The sequence below is a fragment of the Schistocerca gregaria genome, chromosome 4 (genome assembly GCF_023897955.1).
Source record: "Schistocerca gregaria isolate iqSchGreg1 chromosome 4, iqSchGreg1.2, whole genome shotgun sequence".
Classification (NCBI taxonomy): Eukaryota; Metazoa; Arthropoda; class Insecta; order Orthoptera; family Acrididae; genus Schistocerca; species Schistocerca gregaria.
Window position 1 is genome coordinate 705,248,977 of NC_064923.1, and position 19,357 is coordinate 705,268,333.

General features: G+C 37.4%; 1 protein-coding gene across 4 annotated transcripts in view; it reads left to right on the top strand.

The window, feature by feature from the left end:
* LOC126268203 (inositol polyphosphate-4-phosphatase type I A) overlaps positions 1-19,357 on the top strand; it is a 251,957-nt gene that overhangs the window by 144,661 nt on the left and 87,939 nt on the right. For 2 of the 4 annotated variants that reach the window (XM_049973825.1, XM_049973827.1), the window contains one exon: positions 6,808-7,013. In XM_049973825.1, the coding sequence (XP_049829782.1) occupies positions 6,808-7,013 (206 nt within the window). The remainder of the gene's footprint in view (positions 1-6,807; positions 7,014-19,357) is intronic. The other 2 variants (XM_049973826.1, XM_049973828.1) reach the window with 1 other exon arrangement.

Below are 19,357 nucleotides of genomic sequence, written 5' to 3' on the forward strand. Positions count from 1 at the left end.
CAAATAGGGGTAATGCAGGAGTAGGTTTAATAATGAATAGGAAAATAGGAATGTTGGTAAGCTACTACAAACAGCAACACATTATTGCGGCCCACACCTACTACAGTAGTACAAGTTTATATGCCATCTGCAGATGACGAAGAAATTGAAGAAATGTATGATGAAATAAAAGAAATTATTAGGATAGTGAAGGGTGACGAAAATTTAATAGTCATGGGTGACTGGAATTTGGTAGTAGGAAAAGGGAGAGAAGGAAACATAGTAGGAGACTATGGATTGGGGATAGGAAATGAAAGAGGAAGCCGCCTGGTAGAATTTTGCACAGAGCACAACTGAATCATAGCTAAAACTTGGTTTAAGAATCATGAAAGGAGATTGTATACATGGAAGAACTCTGGAGCTACTAAAAGGTATCAGATAGATTATATAATGGTAAGACAGAGATTTAGGAACCAGGTTTTAAACTGTAAGACATTTCCAGGAGCAGATGTGGTCTCTGACCACAATCTATTGGTTATGACCTGTAGATTAAAACTGAAGAAACTGCTAAAAGGTGGGAATTTAAGGAGATGGGACCTGGATAAACTGAAAGAACCAGAGGTTGTACAGAGTTTCAGGGAGAGCATAAGGGAACAATTGACAGGAATGGGGGAAAGAAATACAATAGAAGAAGAATGGGTAGCTCTGAGGGATGAAGCAGTGAAGGCAGCAGAGGATCAAGTAGGTAAAAAGACGAGGGCTAGTAGAAATCCTTGGGTAACAGAAGTAGTATTGAATTTAATTGATGAAAAGAGAAAATATAAAAATGCAGTAAATGAAGCAGGCAAAAAGGAATACAAATGTCTCAAAAATGAGATCGACGGGAAGTGCAAAATGGCTAAGCAGGGATGGCTAGAGGACAAATGTAAGGATGTGGAGGCTTATCTCATTAGGGGTAAGATAGATACTGCATACAGGAAAATTAAAGAGACCTTGGGAGAAAAGAGAACCACGTGTATGAATATCAAGAGCTCAGCTGGAAACCCAGTTCTAAGCAAAGAAGGGAAAGCAGAAAAGTGGAAGGAGTATATAGAGGGTCTATACAAGACCCCAGCTGGTGAGCAAGATGTATGAGACAGGCGAAATACCCTCAGACTTCAAGAAGAATATAATAATTCCAATCCCAAAGGAAGCAGGTGTTGACAGATGTGAAAATTACTGAACAATCAGTTTAATAAGCCACAGCTGCGGCGTTGACAGATGTGAAAATTACTGAACAATCAGTTTAATAAGCCACAGCTGCAAAATACTGACACGAATTCTTTACAGACGAATGGAAAAACTAGCAGAAGCCGACCTCTGGGAAGAACAGTTTGCATTCCGTTGAAGTACTGGAACACGTGAGGCAATACGTACCTTACGACTTATCGTAGAAGAAAGATTAAGGAAAAGCAAACCTATGTTTCTAGCATTTGTAGACTTAGAGAAAGCTTTTGACAGTGTTGACTGGAATACACTCTTTCAAATTCTAAAGGTGGCTGGGGTAAAATACAGGGAGCGAAAGGCTATTTACAATTTGTACAGAAACCAGATGGCAGTTATAAGAGTTGAGGGACATGAAAGCGAAGCAGTTGTTGGGAAGGCAGTAAGACAGGGTTGTAGCCTCTCCCCAATGTTATTCAATCTGTATATTGAGCAAGCAGTGAAGGAAACAAAAGAAAAATTTGGAGTAGGTATTAAAATCCATGCAGAAGAAATAAAAACTTTGAGGTTCACCGATGACGTTGTAATTCTGTCAGAGACAGCAAAGGACTTGGAAGAGCAGTTGAATGGAATGGCTAGCGTCTTGAAAGGAGGATATAAGATGAACATCAACAAAAGCAAAATGAGGATAATGGAAGGTAGTCGAATTAAATTGGGTGATGCTGAGGGAATTAGATTAGGAAATGAGACACTTAAAGTAGTAAAGGAGTTTTGCTATTTGGGGAGCAAAATAACTGATGATGGTCGAAGTAGAGAGGGTATAAAATGTAGACTGGCAATGGCAAGGAAAGCGTTTCTGAAGAAGAGAAATTTGTTAACATCGAGTATAGATTTAAGTGTCAGGAAGTCATTTCTGAAAGTATTTGTATGGAGTGTAGCCATGTATGGAAGTGAATCATGGACGATAAATAGTTTGGACAAGAAGAGAATAGAAGCTCTCAGAATGTGGTGCTACAGAAGAATGCTGCAGATTAGATGGGTAGATCACATAACTAATGAGGAAGTATTGAATAGGATTGGGGAGAAGAGAAGTTTATGGCACAACTTGACCAGAAGAAGGGATCGGTTGGTAGGACATGTTCTGAGGCATCAAGGGATCCCCAATTTAGTATTGGAGGGCAGCGTGGAGGGTAAAAATCGTAGAGGAAGACCAAGAGATGAATACACTAAGCAGATTCAGAAGGATGTAAGTTGCAGTAGGTACTGGGAGATGAAGAAGCTTGCACAGGATAGAGTAGCATGGAGAGCTGCATAAAACCAGTCTCAGGGCTGAAGACCTTAACAACAACAATGTTCTTCTTTTTCATTACTCCTTGCAAGAGCTTTTACTGCTTTAAATCTGCCGTTCCATTGAGATGTATGAATTAAATCATTTTATTACACTTTTTTTTAAATTCAATTTACATCTTCACTCATTTCACAATCTAGAATCACTCATGTATTAATTAATCTGTGAAAAATTACATGATTGAAATAAAAATATAGATGCTGTTATTGTAGTACATGGCACCTGCATTGAATATGTAATTTCATTCTTTCTTTTGTTATTGGTCCTGTGTCAATTAAATTTAATTAATTTCTGGATGTTCCTTGACTATGTAGTACACTTCTAGTCAACTAAGGTGTGAATACATCATCAAGATAATTAATAATTATTTCAGCTGCACATCGTTTAAATCATAAATTACTTTTTAAAACTATATTAAGCCTCATATAAAGTGAAACAGGAAAAAGCTAACATGCAGAAGACAGCAGTGATGTATCATTGGAAGATCACTACTCATGAATGTAAATGTAGATAGTAAACAATTGTGCTTAGGTAGACAAAATGGAAGAGTAGCAAGAAATGACTTAGTATTATTCAGCACTTGTGAAGAATGGTGTGTGCCTTTCTGCCTCTCTCTCAGTGAGCTTTCAGTAAATTCATGTGATGACAATATAATAAACAATTTTGGGAAAAAGTCTCACATTTCTGGTTGATTTCTTTGTTTTGTGCACCTCAGCCTTAACACACCTGTGAGAACTATATGTGATTAGACTATGAACAATTGTATAAACAGTATTACCTGTTACGTGTTTGTACATGGTGTCCATTTATGGCCGTGCCATGTTAAAGTTGCATGGCCTGTGGTGTTTGTTGTGTATCTAGTCCTTGTATTATTGTGTGTTTAAGACTTTAAGGACACACAAGTGATAGTCATATGTTAAGATAGTAGCTCGAGAAAAGTCAGAGTGAAGTAGGTAAGAGCAGTGATTTCAGTACCAAGTTTTTAGAAGACTAACCAATTTTAAGTTCAGGGTGATCCTTCACTTGCATCATCCCACATTTAATTTCAATACATTTGTTCTACTGTCAACGTAATTTACAAAACATCTCTGACTGGAGAGAAACATTTGAGGCTTCACAATAATAATAATAATAATAATAATAATAATAATAATAATAATAATAGAGAAAAATATTGAAGGATTATTAAGTATATACACTCAGAGGTGTAAAACAAATTATCGTAATTTGGTCAGTTAGCATCAATAGCTAAGCAAGGACATTGAAAAACATTTCCTGTATTTTAACAATTTCTGTTCTGACATTTAATCTTTTAGGAGGAGTATACACAGCACTGAATGTTTGTGACAGGTTGAAACAGTGTGCAAGTTTTTGACTCTAACACAGATATCTGGCTCTTGCAGGTAGTGCAATTGAAAGCACCCTGTCCAGAAAGGCAGGTGTCAGGGTTTGTGTCTTGGTGCAATATGCAGTTTTAATTTGTCACAAATGTTCAGTTTGCTTCATTTTTTTTTCTTACTGTGATAAGCCTCAATTTCCAAACTGTTTGTATCTTAGTACCTTTGATTTTTTTCTGCTATGAGTTGATCACACTTCTAACTTAAGCCTTTTATAAATATTTATATAAAGTTTACCAACTATATATTCACTGAATTGACACAATAAGGAACAATCACAATTCTTTCTCAGGCGGTTGCAGTACCAGTTTGTAGAGTGGTTGAGAGATACTGAAAGTGATACCCACTACATAGTGAGGATTGCTTTGAGAAGAATCGTATCGTCTTTAAAAGTAACGGAGAAGGAAAAGTTGTCGTCACATACTGATGTACCAAATGAACAGCCATCTCATATATGATTTTAGTAGTACATCTACCCCAAAATGCATCATGGGGTGTAAGTAACTGGGGGATACCTATCATTTATTTGATGTGTCATGTTATGTGTCACCTGAATCTGATTTTCATAATGTACGGCTGCTTCTTTTAATGGATTGTCCTTGTTTTCTGTCTGTATACAACAAGAAACAGCATACTTAATTCTTCTTTGAATCACATTGTTATAGATCTGCAAATTGAATTACGCTGAATTTTTCCCCTTTGAAAATTTGAGTTGTGATCAGAAATCCACACTCATATTTTCATTTCATTAATAAATTATTAAGACTGTAAACAATACATTGCACTTGTGACTGATCTTAGAAACTTAAGAACATGTATCTATCTATCTATCTGCTGTGGTTAATGAGCAATGAGCCCCAATATTGCATGTGTAACAATTTTTCTGAACGATTGTTGCATATTTTTTCAATGAGTAGTGGAGGTAGCATTAAGGAATTTTTGTAGATGTATGTGTGAAAACTTTATCTGTAGAAAAATACTAAGTTGTGTCATTCTGTATGTACTTTTAGCCCCATATACTTACAACATTTAAAAGTGAGAAATGATTATGTAAGTTGATATAATAATCAGATACTGAATTAGACATATTAACTTAAAATTCACTCGTGTTACATCATCATGTGTTTTGCAAGACTACTCACAGTTAATTGTTGCCTCCAAGCAACAGGATACGTCATTCGATGCTATGCTGGAAGGTGATACCCAGTGATTTAATATGATTAATATAGACATTGTAAATCACTGTGCAGCATCAATTAGTTGTTAGTGATGGGTTTTGATTAATAGGTGGAGCTATGTTTCATTTTGCGACCTGTTTTGTGTGATATAAGAAGAAAAGGCAAGACAAAATTAGGGAAGTATCACACATGCACCAGATTGTGGTAGAGAGAGCATCCTGCCTCTTATCTTATCAGCTCCATTTCAGGTTCTGCCTACCAGTGAAGGAGAAAGTAATGTAAACAAATATTACCAGCTGGAGGCAAAGTGTAGTTGGTGTTGAAAGTTGCTGTGCTAGGAGACCTTACTAATTTTTTCTCTTCATACTTTTATGTTCAGGATATTCATAGCTTTTATGTACAGGATATTCATAGCTGGAGATGTGTGGTCACATTATCATAACAGTTCCTTAAGCTTTCACAAATGCAGAGTCAGTTATTCAGTGTGAAATCTGTTAATATTTTTGTCATACTTCAGTTGATCTGTGCCATAGTGTCCTTTGGAAACCCCTTTCACCACCACCACACCATTCTAGCTGACATGTTTTGAGTCCACTTATGAATGTATGGTAACCACAATACTTATTTGTATTGTGCACATATTTAAAAAGTGTTCCATCCATGAAGCTGATAATTTTGTGATGAGAAAAAAAGAGCTCTGGTATACTATAAATGAATAATATTAAGGTACAGATATGACATTACAAAAGAAGTAATAACTCCACAATGCTGTACTTGTATCAGAGGAAGTTTTCATTTTAATAATTATGCTACTTTATTTCCTTTTTGTTTCCTTTATCTAGCAGAGCATTTAATTTGGCAAACAGATGTTGAATAAGAAGTTCCTTTTTTAAAAAACTGTTTCAATAAATTATGTACTATGAATGGTTTTATCTCATGTGCATGCACAACACTTACTTTTCGTATTTGGTGTGTAGATAAAAATATAAAATACTAATTTTCTCATGTACTGCATGCAGAAGCTATTATTATTGTGTTCATGCTACTTTTGTTGCCCTTCAGTCACCACTGATTGTTGATGTAACATATAATAAGTTTCCTTGCAAACACTACAGATGTATTGGAAACTTGGGCATGTGGAAAGGAATTTCATATTCAACAAAGATTATTTGATTAATGTATTAATTAGTAATAAACCTTCTGCATTGCAATCACAATAAATAATGTTTTAACAGCCTAAGCCGAATGATTTCATAAAAAAAAGTCCAGTTGCTACAATATATTTATTGCCCTTACGTTGTCTGGGATATTTGAAAGATAAACTCCATTTTCAAGCCAAAATTAAAGTTTGAACATTACATCTGTTTTCGTCTTTTATTTGATTGCATGGTGCATCTCAGTATACTCAAATAGACAATACAACTTTTGAATTTTACATCATATGATTGACAGAAGCTGTGAGATTTCATTGTTTCATTCATTTCAGTTAAATGTGCAGTCATCCATAATCTTCTATCCAAATTCAGACAGTGTCACTCTAGAAACATCATTTGTCAATCAAGACAAACTCAATAATTTTTGTCAGCACTTTCTGACAAACCATGATAGTAATTAATCTTTAAGAAGCATTAGGTGATACTCCATTGCTGTTGAAGATGTCTTAATGGTACCAGGAAAATTTATTGTTGTTTCATTTATTTAGCAGGTGTACTCACATAGACGGTCACAGTCACTGCCTCCTCGCCTTGGCACCAGAATGAAGCTGCCCAATCAGGGTCACCTACTTCAACTCTTTGCTTCACCATATGTTCAGACATACCGATTCCATTCTGGACTTGGTGGTGACATTTGTGTACATGAATTAATGGCTGAGAGTCGTTTGTGCTTCCAGTTCCCTCAGCAACTGCTGTAAGTTATAAATTATTTTAATACAAGAATTTTTGTTCTTGGGGTATTTTTATACTTTATAACGAATGATGTTTTTTAGCTGTAGTGAAACTCCAAAACGTCTGATATTACAGAGGACAGATCATAATGTAGCAAGAAACCCATAACCAGTTGTATAGCAGGCAGAAAAAAGATCACTAATAGGAATACAGGAAACAGCAATTAGATTGGAACTCAAACACTTAGCAATAAGTTGATAAAAATTGTTGTACAGAGTTACGTAGGGAAAAAAGGCCAACTAAAGCTATCAGTACCAGATATTACCTGTGCCCTGTAACATAATGATGATGTCGTATATGGCATTATACATATACAAACAGAAAAGGAACTGAACAACAAACTGGCAATATCTCTTTTTGCATCTGTACTACTTTTTGGAATGGAGGTTGTTCTATAACATAGCCCAATGTCTAGGTGGTTGGAAAATGAGCGACTGGTAGTGAGTTGGTGGCATCAACGCTGCAGTTAACCTGGAAAAAAAGAGGATGTGCTAAAATTGTGGAAAGTAGATGAGACAAATAAAATGATAAACATTTCTAATAAATTAATTCAAGTCCTCAGCACTTCTTTCTGCATATTTGGGTTAATCTCGGGAGCTGCTTTAGGGATTTTGATAGGGTTTTTACTAATAGGTAGACTGATTTATGACGAAGGTTTGTGTATATAATTTATAAATATTTCAAGCCAGTTGATTGAAATGTGATGAATTTGTCAAACACAACTGTGAAAATGGTGCCATTGCCATCTATCAGTGAATCACAGAACTCCTTGGACCTACAGTTTTGCACAACACAATAAAGCCACAGCCAAACTGAGTGCACATGAACCCTCTGCTTTGTTTGAAGTACCAACAACAGGATGTGTTTTGTGTTATGTGGTCAGTGTGGACGCAGCTTAACATATTCAGATATTTGTGTGTACACCTTGAAATTAAGCTACATTCTGTGCACATCATCGTATAACCTAAAGTGTACCAAGTGAAGAATAGCAGCATTGCTAATAACCATTGATGGGTTTGTAAGTTTCTAAAAGGAGGAAACAGATAGGGGCACGATCTTCTTGACACCTTAGAAATGGAGAACTGAAAAACATTCAGGAATGAATAACTAAATTTTTGAGTGCTTCCATACATGTCTGGGAGATGCACTTCAAAAAAAGATGAAAATTTCTGCCTCCCTTCCATTTACCTTCGTAATTCATACAATTCACTGTAAATTCATTGAACTATGGGCAGTGAGTTACTTAGCTTCGAAGTATTGTAAGCAGTGATTTTAGAACAGTTGCGTAGCACAAAATCATGTGAATCCAAAACCTATAGTTTTTAATTTTTTTATGCAGAAAATAAAACATTTTTCGAAAAACTTCTTCAGCAAGGTGTGCACCTGTGAGTCATTTACATATAAGTTTTTTTCAGCAGTGAAGCAGATGACTCAAATTTAAGTTTTCTGCTTCCCTTAAATCTAAAACCCAAATGTGGACATGATTCCTTGCATGGCAGGGCATATAAGTCTGCCACAAAGAATTGTAGCAATGAGTATGACAATGAATCAATATGTACTAAGGTGTACAAGAGAAACATGGGTTATACATCTAGATCAGGAATGTGTCTTTCTGTTTCATTTCCCTCTAATTGTGGCCTTCAGTCATGATGCAGTCAGCCAGCCTTCAGTCAATGCATGATATGCTACAAGTTCAAAGACATGCCTAATCACACACAAAGATGCATCCACGATTTGTGCAGAATATGTACATTGGTTGTAAACATATTAATTAACTCATCATGTGCTCTCATTGTTGCCACGAGGCATCATTCCAGACATGGGTAACATTCATGCCTCCTAAGTAATTTCATGGTGTGCACTATTTAAATCATGTAAGACACTGATGATGTTAAATCCCAAACATTGTTCTCAGCATTTTATGGGTAACTCAATGTAATGGCCCATAAACAAATTTGTTGCTGCGCCAAACAGGTCATCTGACCCTAGATACTTACTGTTTAGTGGTGAGTTGACAGCATTCAGCGCTGCAATTGATATCGAAAAAAAGAGGACATGCAAAAATTGTGGAAAGTAAAGGAGACAAAGCCAAGGCAAGTTATCAGCAGACTTTGTGTTAGTTATGCATTGTCTGAATTATAAAAGAAACACTATACCTCTTTCTCTTTTTGTAAATAGTTCTTTTCATCTCTTTGAATCACATGTGATAGGATGTTATGATTCATCCAGCAAGCAGTGAGACTATGTAATCAAGCATACGTTATCAAAGTGAGTAAATGGCCTGGCGTGAGGTGCACAAGGCACAGTCCTTGTAACAGGTGGTGTTTCAACTGTTTGACGGTCTGTTTGCATTGTGGGATCCAGGTAAATGAAGTTGGTTTTATGGAATTCATTCAGTACTACTAAAATTGTGACTGTGTCGAGGATGAAGCACAAATTTTAATTTGTCACTGTGGCTCTGTGGTGGGAATTAATGGTGTATTTTAGAGAACAACACAGGCCGTACCCCATCCTTTCTGAGAATATGTCACAAGTACTCATCATCATGCTGGAAGACTGGCACTTTCCTGGGTTTCAGTACAGACTCATCTACCTTATTATCAAGAATATCTGTCACCAGTTGTGCATATTGTTGATTTGGTTTCTTCCCAAGCTTATGAGGTGTACACAAATTGGTGTAGGATGTGAAAGCTGTTCTTCTATAAACTGTGAATATTAGCTAGTATGTTAGTCATACCAAAAATCATTGTACAAATAGTGGTACAAGCCAGAAAGAGTATAGATCATTCTGAACATGTGTGATCCCATTGAGTGGTAACTAAAATTATTCTTCCATGAGTTGAATCATTGAGGAAATGACCAGCTGCTTGCCAGGGAAATAACTCCTCCAGGAATCTCAACAGGTTAATAACATATTAATGATGGATTTTGCATTGCTCACTGTCTTTTAGTTTCTAGAAATTTGCAGGGACCCATCAGATTCGAGTACAGTAATGTGGGGATGTCAGAAGTGTTAGATGAAATGTGGTGGAGAACTGCTGTTCAGGCCTTTCAGTTGAACTCCTAGCACATTGTTTGTGACAGTACATAATGCAAGCTGTGCCTGTGAAAACTGAAGGGTGCTGTCGCATGAAGAGGGATGTGGCCTTCGAAATTCTTGCTGGATCAATGATGTATGACTATGGACAGGACACTACTTGATAGGACCTCAGACAAATCAGTTAATGAAAATCCAGAAGCGTTAAGGAAATTCAGTCCATATATATTCATGACTCATTTTGAGTTATCTTCATGAACTTCAGCAGACACATGACTGATTTACGCCTATCAGGTGCCCAAAGTCAACTCTAGTGACTACCAGTGTTTGGCTTATGTTACGCTGCATCTCACATGCTGGTCGGTTGAGGCTACAAGGAATGTTGTTGTTGCTCTGGTGTCCAGCCAAAAATGTAATTAATGTCCGGCAGTGGTGCAGCTGTGATGTAACTTTCTGTCTGTGGGTATAACTGGTGGATGCACCTTGTGTGTGCATATTCCATTCAGCTAAACACATGACATTATTCATTCTGTTACAGAATGTTGGTATGTGCTCAACACAGTGTTAATAAAGGCATGGAAAAATGGGTATTCTATTCCTTGATGCATTCTGGGAAATATAGCAGAGCATGGTAATATTGGGGATGCAGATAAGTGTGTATGGTTTGGTAAATAGGTGCTGTGGTAAGTGCACTGCCCTTTGTGTGACATTTTCACAAGCCATTATGAATAATAAGGAAACTTCAAAGATGTCCTTAACTGATGAAGTATTCAAGTTGAGGGCTTTAACACATGAGTGCAAAAGCCATATATTCTGCATTACACAATTTCATATGAGGCTGTGTGCACATGAGTAGCTACACCCCAAATTGAATCAGATGAAATGGCAACAATAATTTATGCCTTGTAATTCACAGACTGATTGCATATCAGATTATCCAGGTTGTTTCTTGCAATTTAATAAATCCAAGAACTTTGATTCTACATGTATCATGTGTTAAAGGTACGTACCTCTATATGGTCTAGAAGATCCTGTGAGGAATGTTCCATTCAGATAAGAAACTTTCATAACAGTCAAAATATTTATGGATTGCACCAGGTCAGGCAGTAATTACCTTAACGCTTGGTCCATGAAATGAGTTACCCCAGGATGGTAACATCAGTCTCTCACAAAGTCTTTCCTATCTTCACAGACACTATCAAATGCTGAAAATGTAACGAAGGTTGATGAGATCAAATATGAGGACTGGGACAATGGAGTGGATTGTGTAAGAGTTGCTCGATAAGCTTTTATTACTGCTGAAGCTGTAATCATGCCACTGTAGCAGTATCTATAGAAGCTGTAGCTGTTGCTGTTTCTATAGTTATAAGTCCTGCAGTTGCTACACCAGTTGTTTCTGTTGCTGCTGTAATTTTTAAAGTTGATGCTGTATGAGTTTCAAAGCATACTCTTTCATAAGAAAACTGGAATTTTTCTACATCTAGGTTAGAAATAATAATACTATGTCATTCCAAAACCCTTATCACCATTTTTTCCCCTCTCAAAAACTGACCATACACAAAAGTTCAAGATACATTACGTATTACAAGTTATATAAATAACATAGTGAATAAAACAGGTTTCAGCTATACAGTTAAAAAAAATAGTATCAGCTTGGGGCTCAGTGGAATTTAGTCAGTGCTAAAAGATCCTGCAAAACAACGCAACAGAGTAAGTTCATGAACAATCTTATTAGCATTCAGCACATAGCATGCAGGACATAGAAGTAATTCAGAGACGGGCTGCTAGATTTGTTACTGGTAGGTTTGATCATCACGCGAGTATTACGGAAATGCTTCAGGAACTCGGGTGGTAGTCTCTAGAGGCAAGGAGGCGTTCTTTTCATGAATCGCTACTGAGAAAATTTAGAGAACCAGCATTTGAGGCTGACTGCAGTACAGTTTTACTGCCGCCAACTTACATTTCGCAGAAAGACCACAAAGATAAGATAAGGGAGATTAGGGCTCGTACAGAGGCATATAGGCAGTCATTTTTCCCTCGTTCTGTTTGGGAGTGGAACAGGGAGAGAAGATGCTAGTTGTGGTACGAGGTACCCTCCGCCATGCACTGTATGGTGGATTGCAGAGTATATATGTAGATGTAGATGTAGACTAGACTACCAGTTACAGTTAATTGGCTCTGGGCAAGTGGCCACCAGCTTATATTTACATTGGGGAAGAAGAGATTGCTCGCAGTTTGAAATATAGAGTACTTGTATTGATTGGCATTCTAGGCCATTGACTCTTCTAGTGATTGAAGGTCATGATATTAGATCTTTGAATTAATTAGGCCTGAACAAAACTGCATCAGCCTTACAAAAAGTTTTGTTTTACTTTTCTTTGTGTGGTAATATACATATATTACATGTGGAATCATTTTGACAATTTTGTATTATGTGTGTAATCATTTTGACAGTTTTGTATTACTGTATTCCTATACATACTATAAAACCTATACTTAAATTTGAAATATTTGCAACACCCAGGAAGAGTGGCCTAAATAAATGAAAACTTGGGAGATGTGTAAACTGTGCACCAAGAATAAGCAGTTGTAGATTGTAGAGAGGTATCATACACTTAGGCTGGGCAGCACCTTCACTTGTGTGATTGTAAAGACCTTTGAAGAGCTGTCAAATGAAGTTGAAAAGCCAGTACCATCATCTCACGTAAATGTCAGAGGTTGCAATATCAGCATTTTTCAAATTATGCAGAAATATTGTAGTTGTGCTGCTGTAAGAATGTCTGTGGCAGTTGGCAACTATGTTGGCAATGCTGCTATGCATCTGTGATAAGTGCGTGAAATCAATGGATAGAAACTGTCCTGGCCGCCTGACTACGAATATCACACCAGAAAGTTGTAGAGCCATTACAGTGCCATAGTACTGAAGTGTGAATAACACTAATAACCTCAGGAGATCAAAGCATACTCTCTTCATAATTAAAAAGAAAAGTTTACTATTGTGTTGCTGTGTGAGCATCCAAGGAGCCACCAGCAGCAGCCAGATGGTGCTCTTTTCCTGAAGATGACTTCTACATGAAGTCGAAACTGGTCATTAATAAAATATTATTGCACTGTTGACTGTTGTTTTAACCCACTAAAAAGAAAAGGTTTGGAAATATAGGTTAAAATAAAGTAAAGGTCATGATGTTTCAGTATTTCAATACGTATGTTAATACTTAGATGCATTTCTTACCCAGATCTTATGGAAGAGGCTAGATGCCACAGTATTCAGTTTGTGTCATCATTAGCCACATCTCCTACATCACTATCACTGTCCTGGCAACTGCTGCTATCATCCCCTAATCTTGTCATCAACTCTTCCACTCTTTGCTCCAGTGCACTTCCTCATTGCCATGCCTTTTGTAAAAGACAGGTCTTGTGTGTGTGACTATTTTTCTATTTTGCGAGAGTAATACTGTCTGAGCCCCACACTCTAAAAACTCAATGTCTTTTCATTATTTATATGTGCAACATATGATTTCACCTGAGCCCACACTAGTTCTATTGCAATGCAATTGCAGAGGCACTCTGTGACAGACTCTTCTGCATTTTGTCAGTTTTGTAAATGATATTATGTGATTTCTGGTCTTCAGTGTGATTTTTTTTTTAAAAAAAAGGTATGTGTTATTCAACATCAGTTTGACAGATGAAATGGTCAGCTAGATACAGGAAACAAAAAAAGTAAAATAAGTATTTAAAAGAAAAATATTCTAATAAATTATATATTGTGAATGGTTTTATGGTATATACATGCACAAACATTCACTTTCCTTATTTGGTGTGTGAAAGTCGTGAGTGGGTAGAGGACTTATGCAATATGCTCATAGCATGGCATTACCTCTATCTTGTCTTAGCATCTCTGTGAGCTTCATCTACAATCTTGACTCATTGGTGAAGCCCACAGGTGTGAACCTGTCTGTGTCATTGGTTAAATATTGTCTGCTGTGTGCTGATCTGTTGCCATTCATGCCATTGTATTGACGTTCATTGTCCAAAAAACATAAAAAACAGCCTCTAGACACAAGGGTCAGGTAAACACCATCTTTGGCAAGCTGAGTTGCAAAAATAATGCTTTTGATGAGTTTTGCTACAAACTGTTCTACAGTGATGGCTGCATACATGTGTGATCCTTCTGTAATGATAAAGGTCTGGAAGAATTTGTTGTTGAGCAACAGAGCTCAGTGCATCATTTTATGTAATTAACTGAAAATAATCAATTTTTGACAATACAGTGTAACTGAATAGATAAAAATCTACTCACCAAGTGGTGGCAAGTGAATATACACATAAAAAAGGTTTAGTTTATGGAAGCTTTCAGAGCCAGGGGCTCCTTCTTCTGGCAGAAGGGTTGAGGGGGAAGGAAGAGGGGTGAAGGGAAACAGACTGGAGAGGTTTAGGAAAAAGTGGTAGAGTTTGGAAAAGTCATCCAGACCCCAGGTGAGGGGATACTTACCTGCTGCACCAGACAATATTTGTAAACTTGGGATCTTAAACATGGAAGGCAGGGTAATATGCAAGATATAGATTACTGGTAAAGCATCATGCATGAGGTAATAAGAGTGAAAAGCTAAGAGGGATGATGAAAAATAGAAAGATCAGAGAATGAAAGATATAGAAAACTGAAACAGAGTGAAGAAAGGAGTAGTTACTATGAAGAAATGCTGATATGGGAGACATTATCATAAATTAAGGCCAGATGGGTGGCGAGAACCAAGGACATGTCGTAGTGCTAGTTCCCACCTGCAGAGTTCTGAGAAACTGGTGTCTGGGAGAAGAATCCAGATGGCACATGCGGTGAAACAGGCACTGAGGTCACGACTAGTGTTGTAGAGCATTCCCTGCAATAGGGTGTTCTGTGTTGTCAGTATACTCCCTCTGTTTATGCAAAAACTGAGCTTGGCCAACCTTCTTAAAATCCCCTAGCCTTCACTGCTGCCTCCCAGTGCAATAATAGCTCATGGTCACATAGTATTCTCAAACTCTCATCTAAGCCTTTCTTCCCTCCAAAATTATCCGTATTATCCAAGGGTCTCACTTGCTTCATCAGTAACATTTTAGAGCTCTTCTTCAGACAACTCCATGTGCCGTATTTTATCAGGACAGTGACAGGCCACATATTCCTAGGAATGTGCAAGTGTTCACCTGAAATTGACAGGTACCACTAGCATGGCTTGCATGTTTGAGTGACATGTCATCCACCAAACAAGCATGGAAACATGGTTGGCTGCTCCTTGATCTCTTCATTCCTGTCTTCATTTGCTCTGGTGCAGCAATGATTTTTCTAATTAATAAATAAATAATGAATCTTGTCACAGTAATGTGATTTGTATGCCTCAGCGATATAGGTAGCTGCACAGCAAGTGCTAACACGTCGAAGGTCTATCTGTGGAGAGGCTAGACTAATATCTGGTTCCTGAAAATGGGCAGCAGCCTTTTCAGTAGTTGTTGGATGATTGACTGATCTGGCATTGTAACATTACCCAACACAGCCTTGCTATGCTGGTACTGCAGCAAGGCTGAAAGTGAGGTGAAGCTACAGCCATTTATATATTCATGTACTGGCTTTCATTTGCCTGGTGTAGCAATTGTACTCACTGCTGGTGACATGCAGGCATTGGTTTCATTCTTGCCTCCTGCACCCATTTATTTTTGAATGTTTTGCATGTCTGGTATGTTCTAAGACTTATGTTTTTATGAACCATTGTAATTTTCTGTAAATTTTATGCACGAATAGAAGCGTTCTCTGCTGATACAGCCAGTCCAGATCCAAGTGTATTCAGTGAATCTGCTTTCATTGTGTAGAGTTAGTTTTGTTGATGATCCAGTCGTGTAACTGATTCTAGATTCTGCATTCTGTGTGACATAGTCTACTGGAGGGCACTGGGTGCTTTGGATATTGGTAACACCATGGCTCCAATAAGGTTACACAAAAGCCATCACATTCATAGGCAAGAACTGGAATACAAACAGTACATTCCACTGATGGTACACATGGTCAAGGTGTAAATGGGTACAAAAGCTTTTGTTAGATGTAAGTCAGGCATCCAACGGTATTTTTGGGAGGCACTAGCCAGCATCTGACACAGTGGCTAAAGGAATTTGACCGTATCGCGAAATATAACAGGTGAATGCCATGTATTTCCAGTGTCTACTTTTACTTGGATGGTACAGCCAAGTTGTGTGATGAAAAACAAATAAGGAAATAACCAACAGGCACAAATTTCAGGTGGAAATTAAGAACACCTTTGGCAACAACCAGAGCATGCCCTCATAGCCAGATAACTGGAAAATGAAAACCAATGCATGGGGGAGATGACATATTTGTATATGCATAGTGATTTGGAGCTGTGTTACACACCACACAGTGAACCCGAATCTGATGTAACCTGACACATCTAATGAAGGATGTGCCAGAGGACTTATGTCAAGTGCTCATTTTGGAGGGTATAACCACATCAGAGGAGTTATCAGCTGGTGCCAACACACTAAAGCAGAGCACCATGAAAACATTATGTTGAAACGCTTCTGACAGACTGTTAAATGTTATAATGATGGCCATCAGGACCTTGCATCAGAGATATGGGAACCAGTGAGAGAATAAGTATGAGGCTTTATGACATCTGTTGATGTTAAACTCGGACAGCCAAAGGTAGGAGCATTGAATGTTTAATCCAGTCGAGAGGAGGTAATATCACCAATTCAAGATGATGTTCACTGATCATTGGTGCCAGTCTGTACAAGGCATACCAACAAGAAGGAGTGAAGCAAATATAGGACAAGATACAATTTTCTTGATGACAGAGATACAGCCAGTTGCAGACCAACCATAAGACAACATACTTGTTTCCTGATGACATAGATACAACCACGTGCTGCATTAACAACACGAGAGTGGAGGGAGAAGAGAACAAAAATAACACATAGGTATATTTCCCCTGTGGATATGCTGGACATGTTAAACTACTATGCCACAAGACATTGAAAGAGTGCCATGCATGCCAAAGCTTTGAAAATGACTACATCTGGCCTGTTATGACGTTCGCCTGCTTTATTTCTTCAGTGATTGGCCTCGGTGTTGACGTACTGTGTTGCTACACTGGCTGAAAAATGGTGTAATTTCGACACTGATTACTGTAAATAAAGTAGCTAACAGGTGCCCAGTTCCGTTTCACATTTCTTTACTTCCACTGTTTACAACCCCCCTCCCCCCAATAATACACAGTTATATATGGCCAGTGCTCTATCGTTTAACTTTCGATAAGCCTCATTAATAAGTTGCAGGTGAACATCATCATACTGCTACAATAGTTTACTGTTGAACATCTACGAGCAGTAAAAGCCTAACCGCACAGTTCACTGTTCTTGTAGAATAATAAGGTACATATGAAATGGATACTATCATTGTTTTAACACACAGCCTATTGGTGTAACACTTACTTCACAGTTAAGTGGATGCATTGTTGTTGATCTAACCAATATGGGTTCTCCATCTGAAAGTCGGCCATGGACCCACTGTCTCGGGACCAAAAATTGGTGCCTTATACATCTTCACAATAATAGGTACTGAAACTACACATTGTTTAATGTTTAATTTACAGAAATTACAATTAAAACTTAACTCATTCAATCAACCATAGACATCTTTTTTTTTTTTTTTTTTTTTTTTTTTTTTTTTCTTTTTTTTTTTTTTTTTTTTTACTACAAGAGTTAGGCCGAATTATTTGTTGAAATCATGAAATTAACATATATAGTGACACAAACAATACTTTTGATGAGACTGTTAATTAATTTGGAGTTAATTAAGGGCTGGCTTTGCTAACATGTTTTCAAATAGAGCCAACTAACTCTTTTAAAATACTATTAGTTGTTCCTCCAAATGTTTATAATTATTATTGAATTTATATTTGTTTATATGTCAACATTAGAATTTAAGTTACGAAACAATTACTGATTTCACCCTATAATAAAAGATACTAAATAGGAATAGTTGAAATAAATTAGAAAATCAATTACAAACATAAAATTAAGCACAAAATTAAATCTGGTGTTATATTCTTTAAAATGAGGGCCAACGTTTCTCTTTTATGAAAGTGCAGATTATGCTCGCTTATGTTAGTGGTGATTAATTCAAAAATGGAAAAAAAGAATTTTAAGGAGGAAGATTGCAAAACAAGATGGTAAGTAAAAGTATCCCAGCAGTATCCTCGTTGAGGTCACTCTCCAATGTGCCACAGTCGTTCCTTGTCATCATACAGAGGTACCATCTGCCCATTCAGCTGCAAAATCTCAATAAAACTAAGTTAAGTGACCATCAAAGGAGAGGCTTTGGCAGACAAAAATCCTCAATGGATGACAGATGCCAATTTACGAGAAAAGCTGTCAACATCATCATCACCTCCAAGCAACATCTCCAGGCATTAGTCAATGTTCAGTTATATCAGATGCTTATAACCGAGAACTAAAGAAGATTATGCTAAGAGATTTTAAGGCCAATGTGCTGAAAGCTGCAAATGGAAAATATTTCCAGCCTACAGTATTTTCTTTTGCAAGAATAACTGCCGAAGCCATTCATATATGTTGTTTTACCAGAATGCAATTATAGTGTTATTCTTGGATGGACGTCATTACAGGCGGCACAAATGGATTGCAGGTACAGATTGCCAGAGCTACCACAACAGGATGGTGCAACAATTTTTCTGGGTAGTTGTATATTTGTTTACCAGATAAGACACACTTGTGAGACAGGTTCTTTGAGAGGCATAAAAAGGTGAAAGAGTGTGTGTGTGTGTGTGTGTGTGTGTGTGAGAGAGAGAGAGAGAGAGAGAGAGAGAGAGAGACCTGTAAAATTGTGCCTTTATTTCAAAAGTATTTCCCAGCATCATTGAGGCATCTTGTCCCACTGTGAAACCAGGTGGTGAATGACTACCTTGAAAAATTCCTGTTGCTGTATTGTGGACTCTTTCCATATGGCTTGATTTCCTTGTCCAAGGTGAACTGTTTACTTCTCAGATCCTTCTTTAGCTCACCAAAAATGGCGTAATCCAAGGGAGACAGGTCTGGACCGTATGAAGCATAATTGAGGATCTTCCATTTTAATGTGTGCTAGAACTTCTTGACTGCTTTTACTGTATGAGACTTTGCATTTTTGTGGATCAGAATTACCCCACGGGGGATGTCAGTATAAGGGATCCCTTTTCATCGAAGAAGAAGATGAGCATAACCTTTCTTGC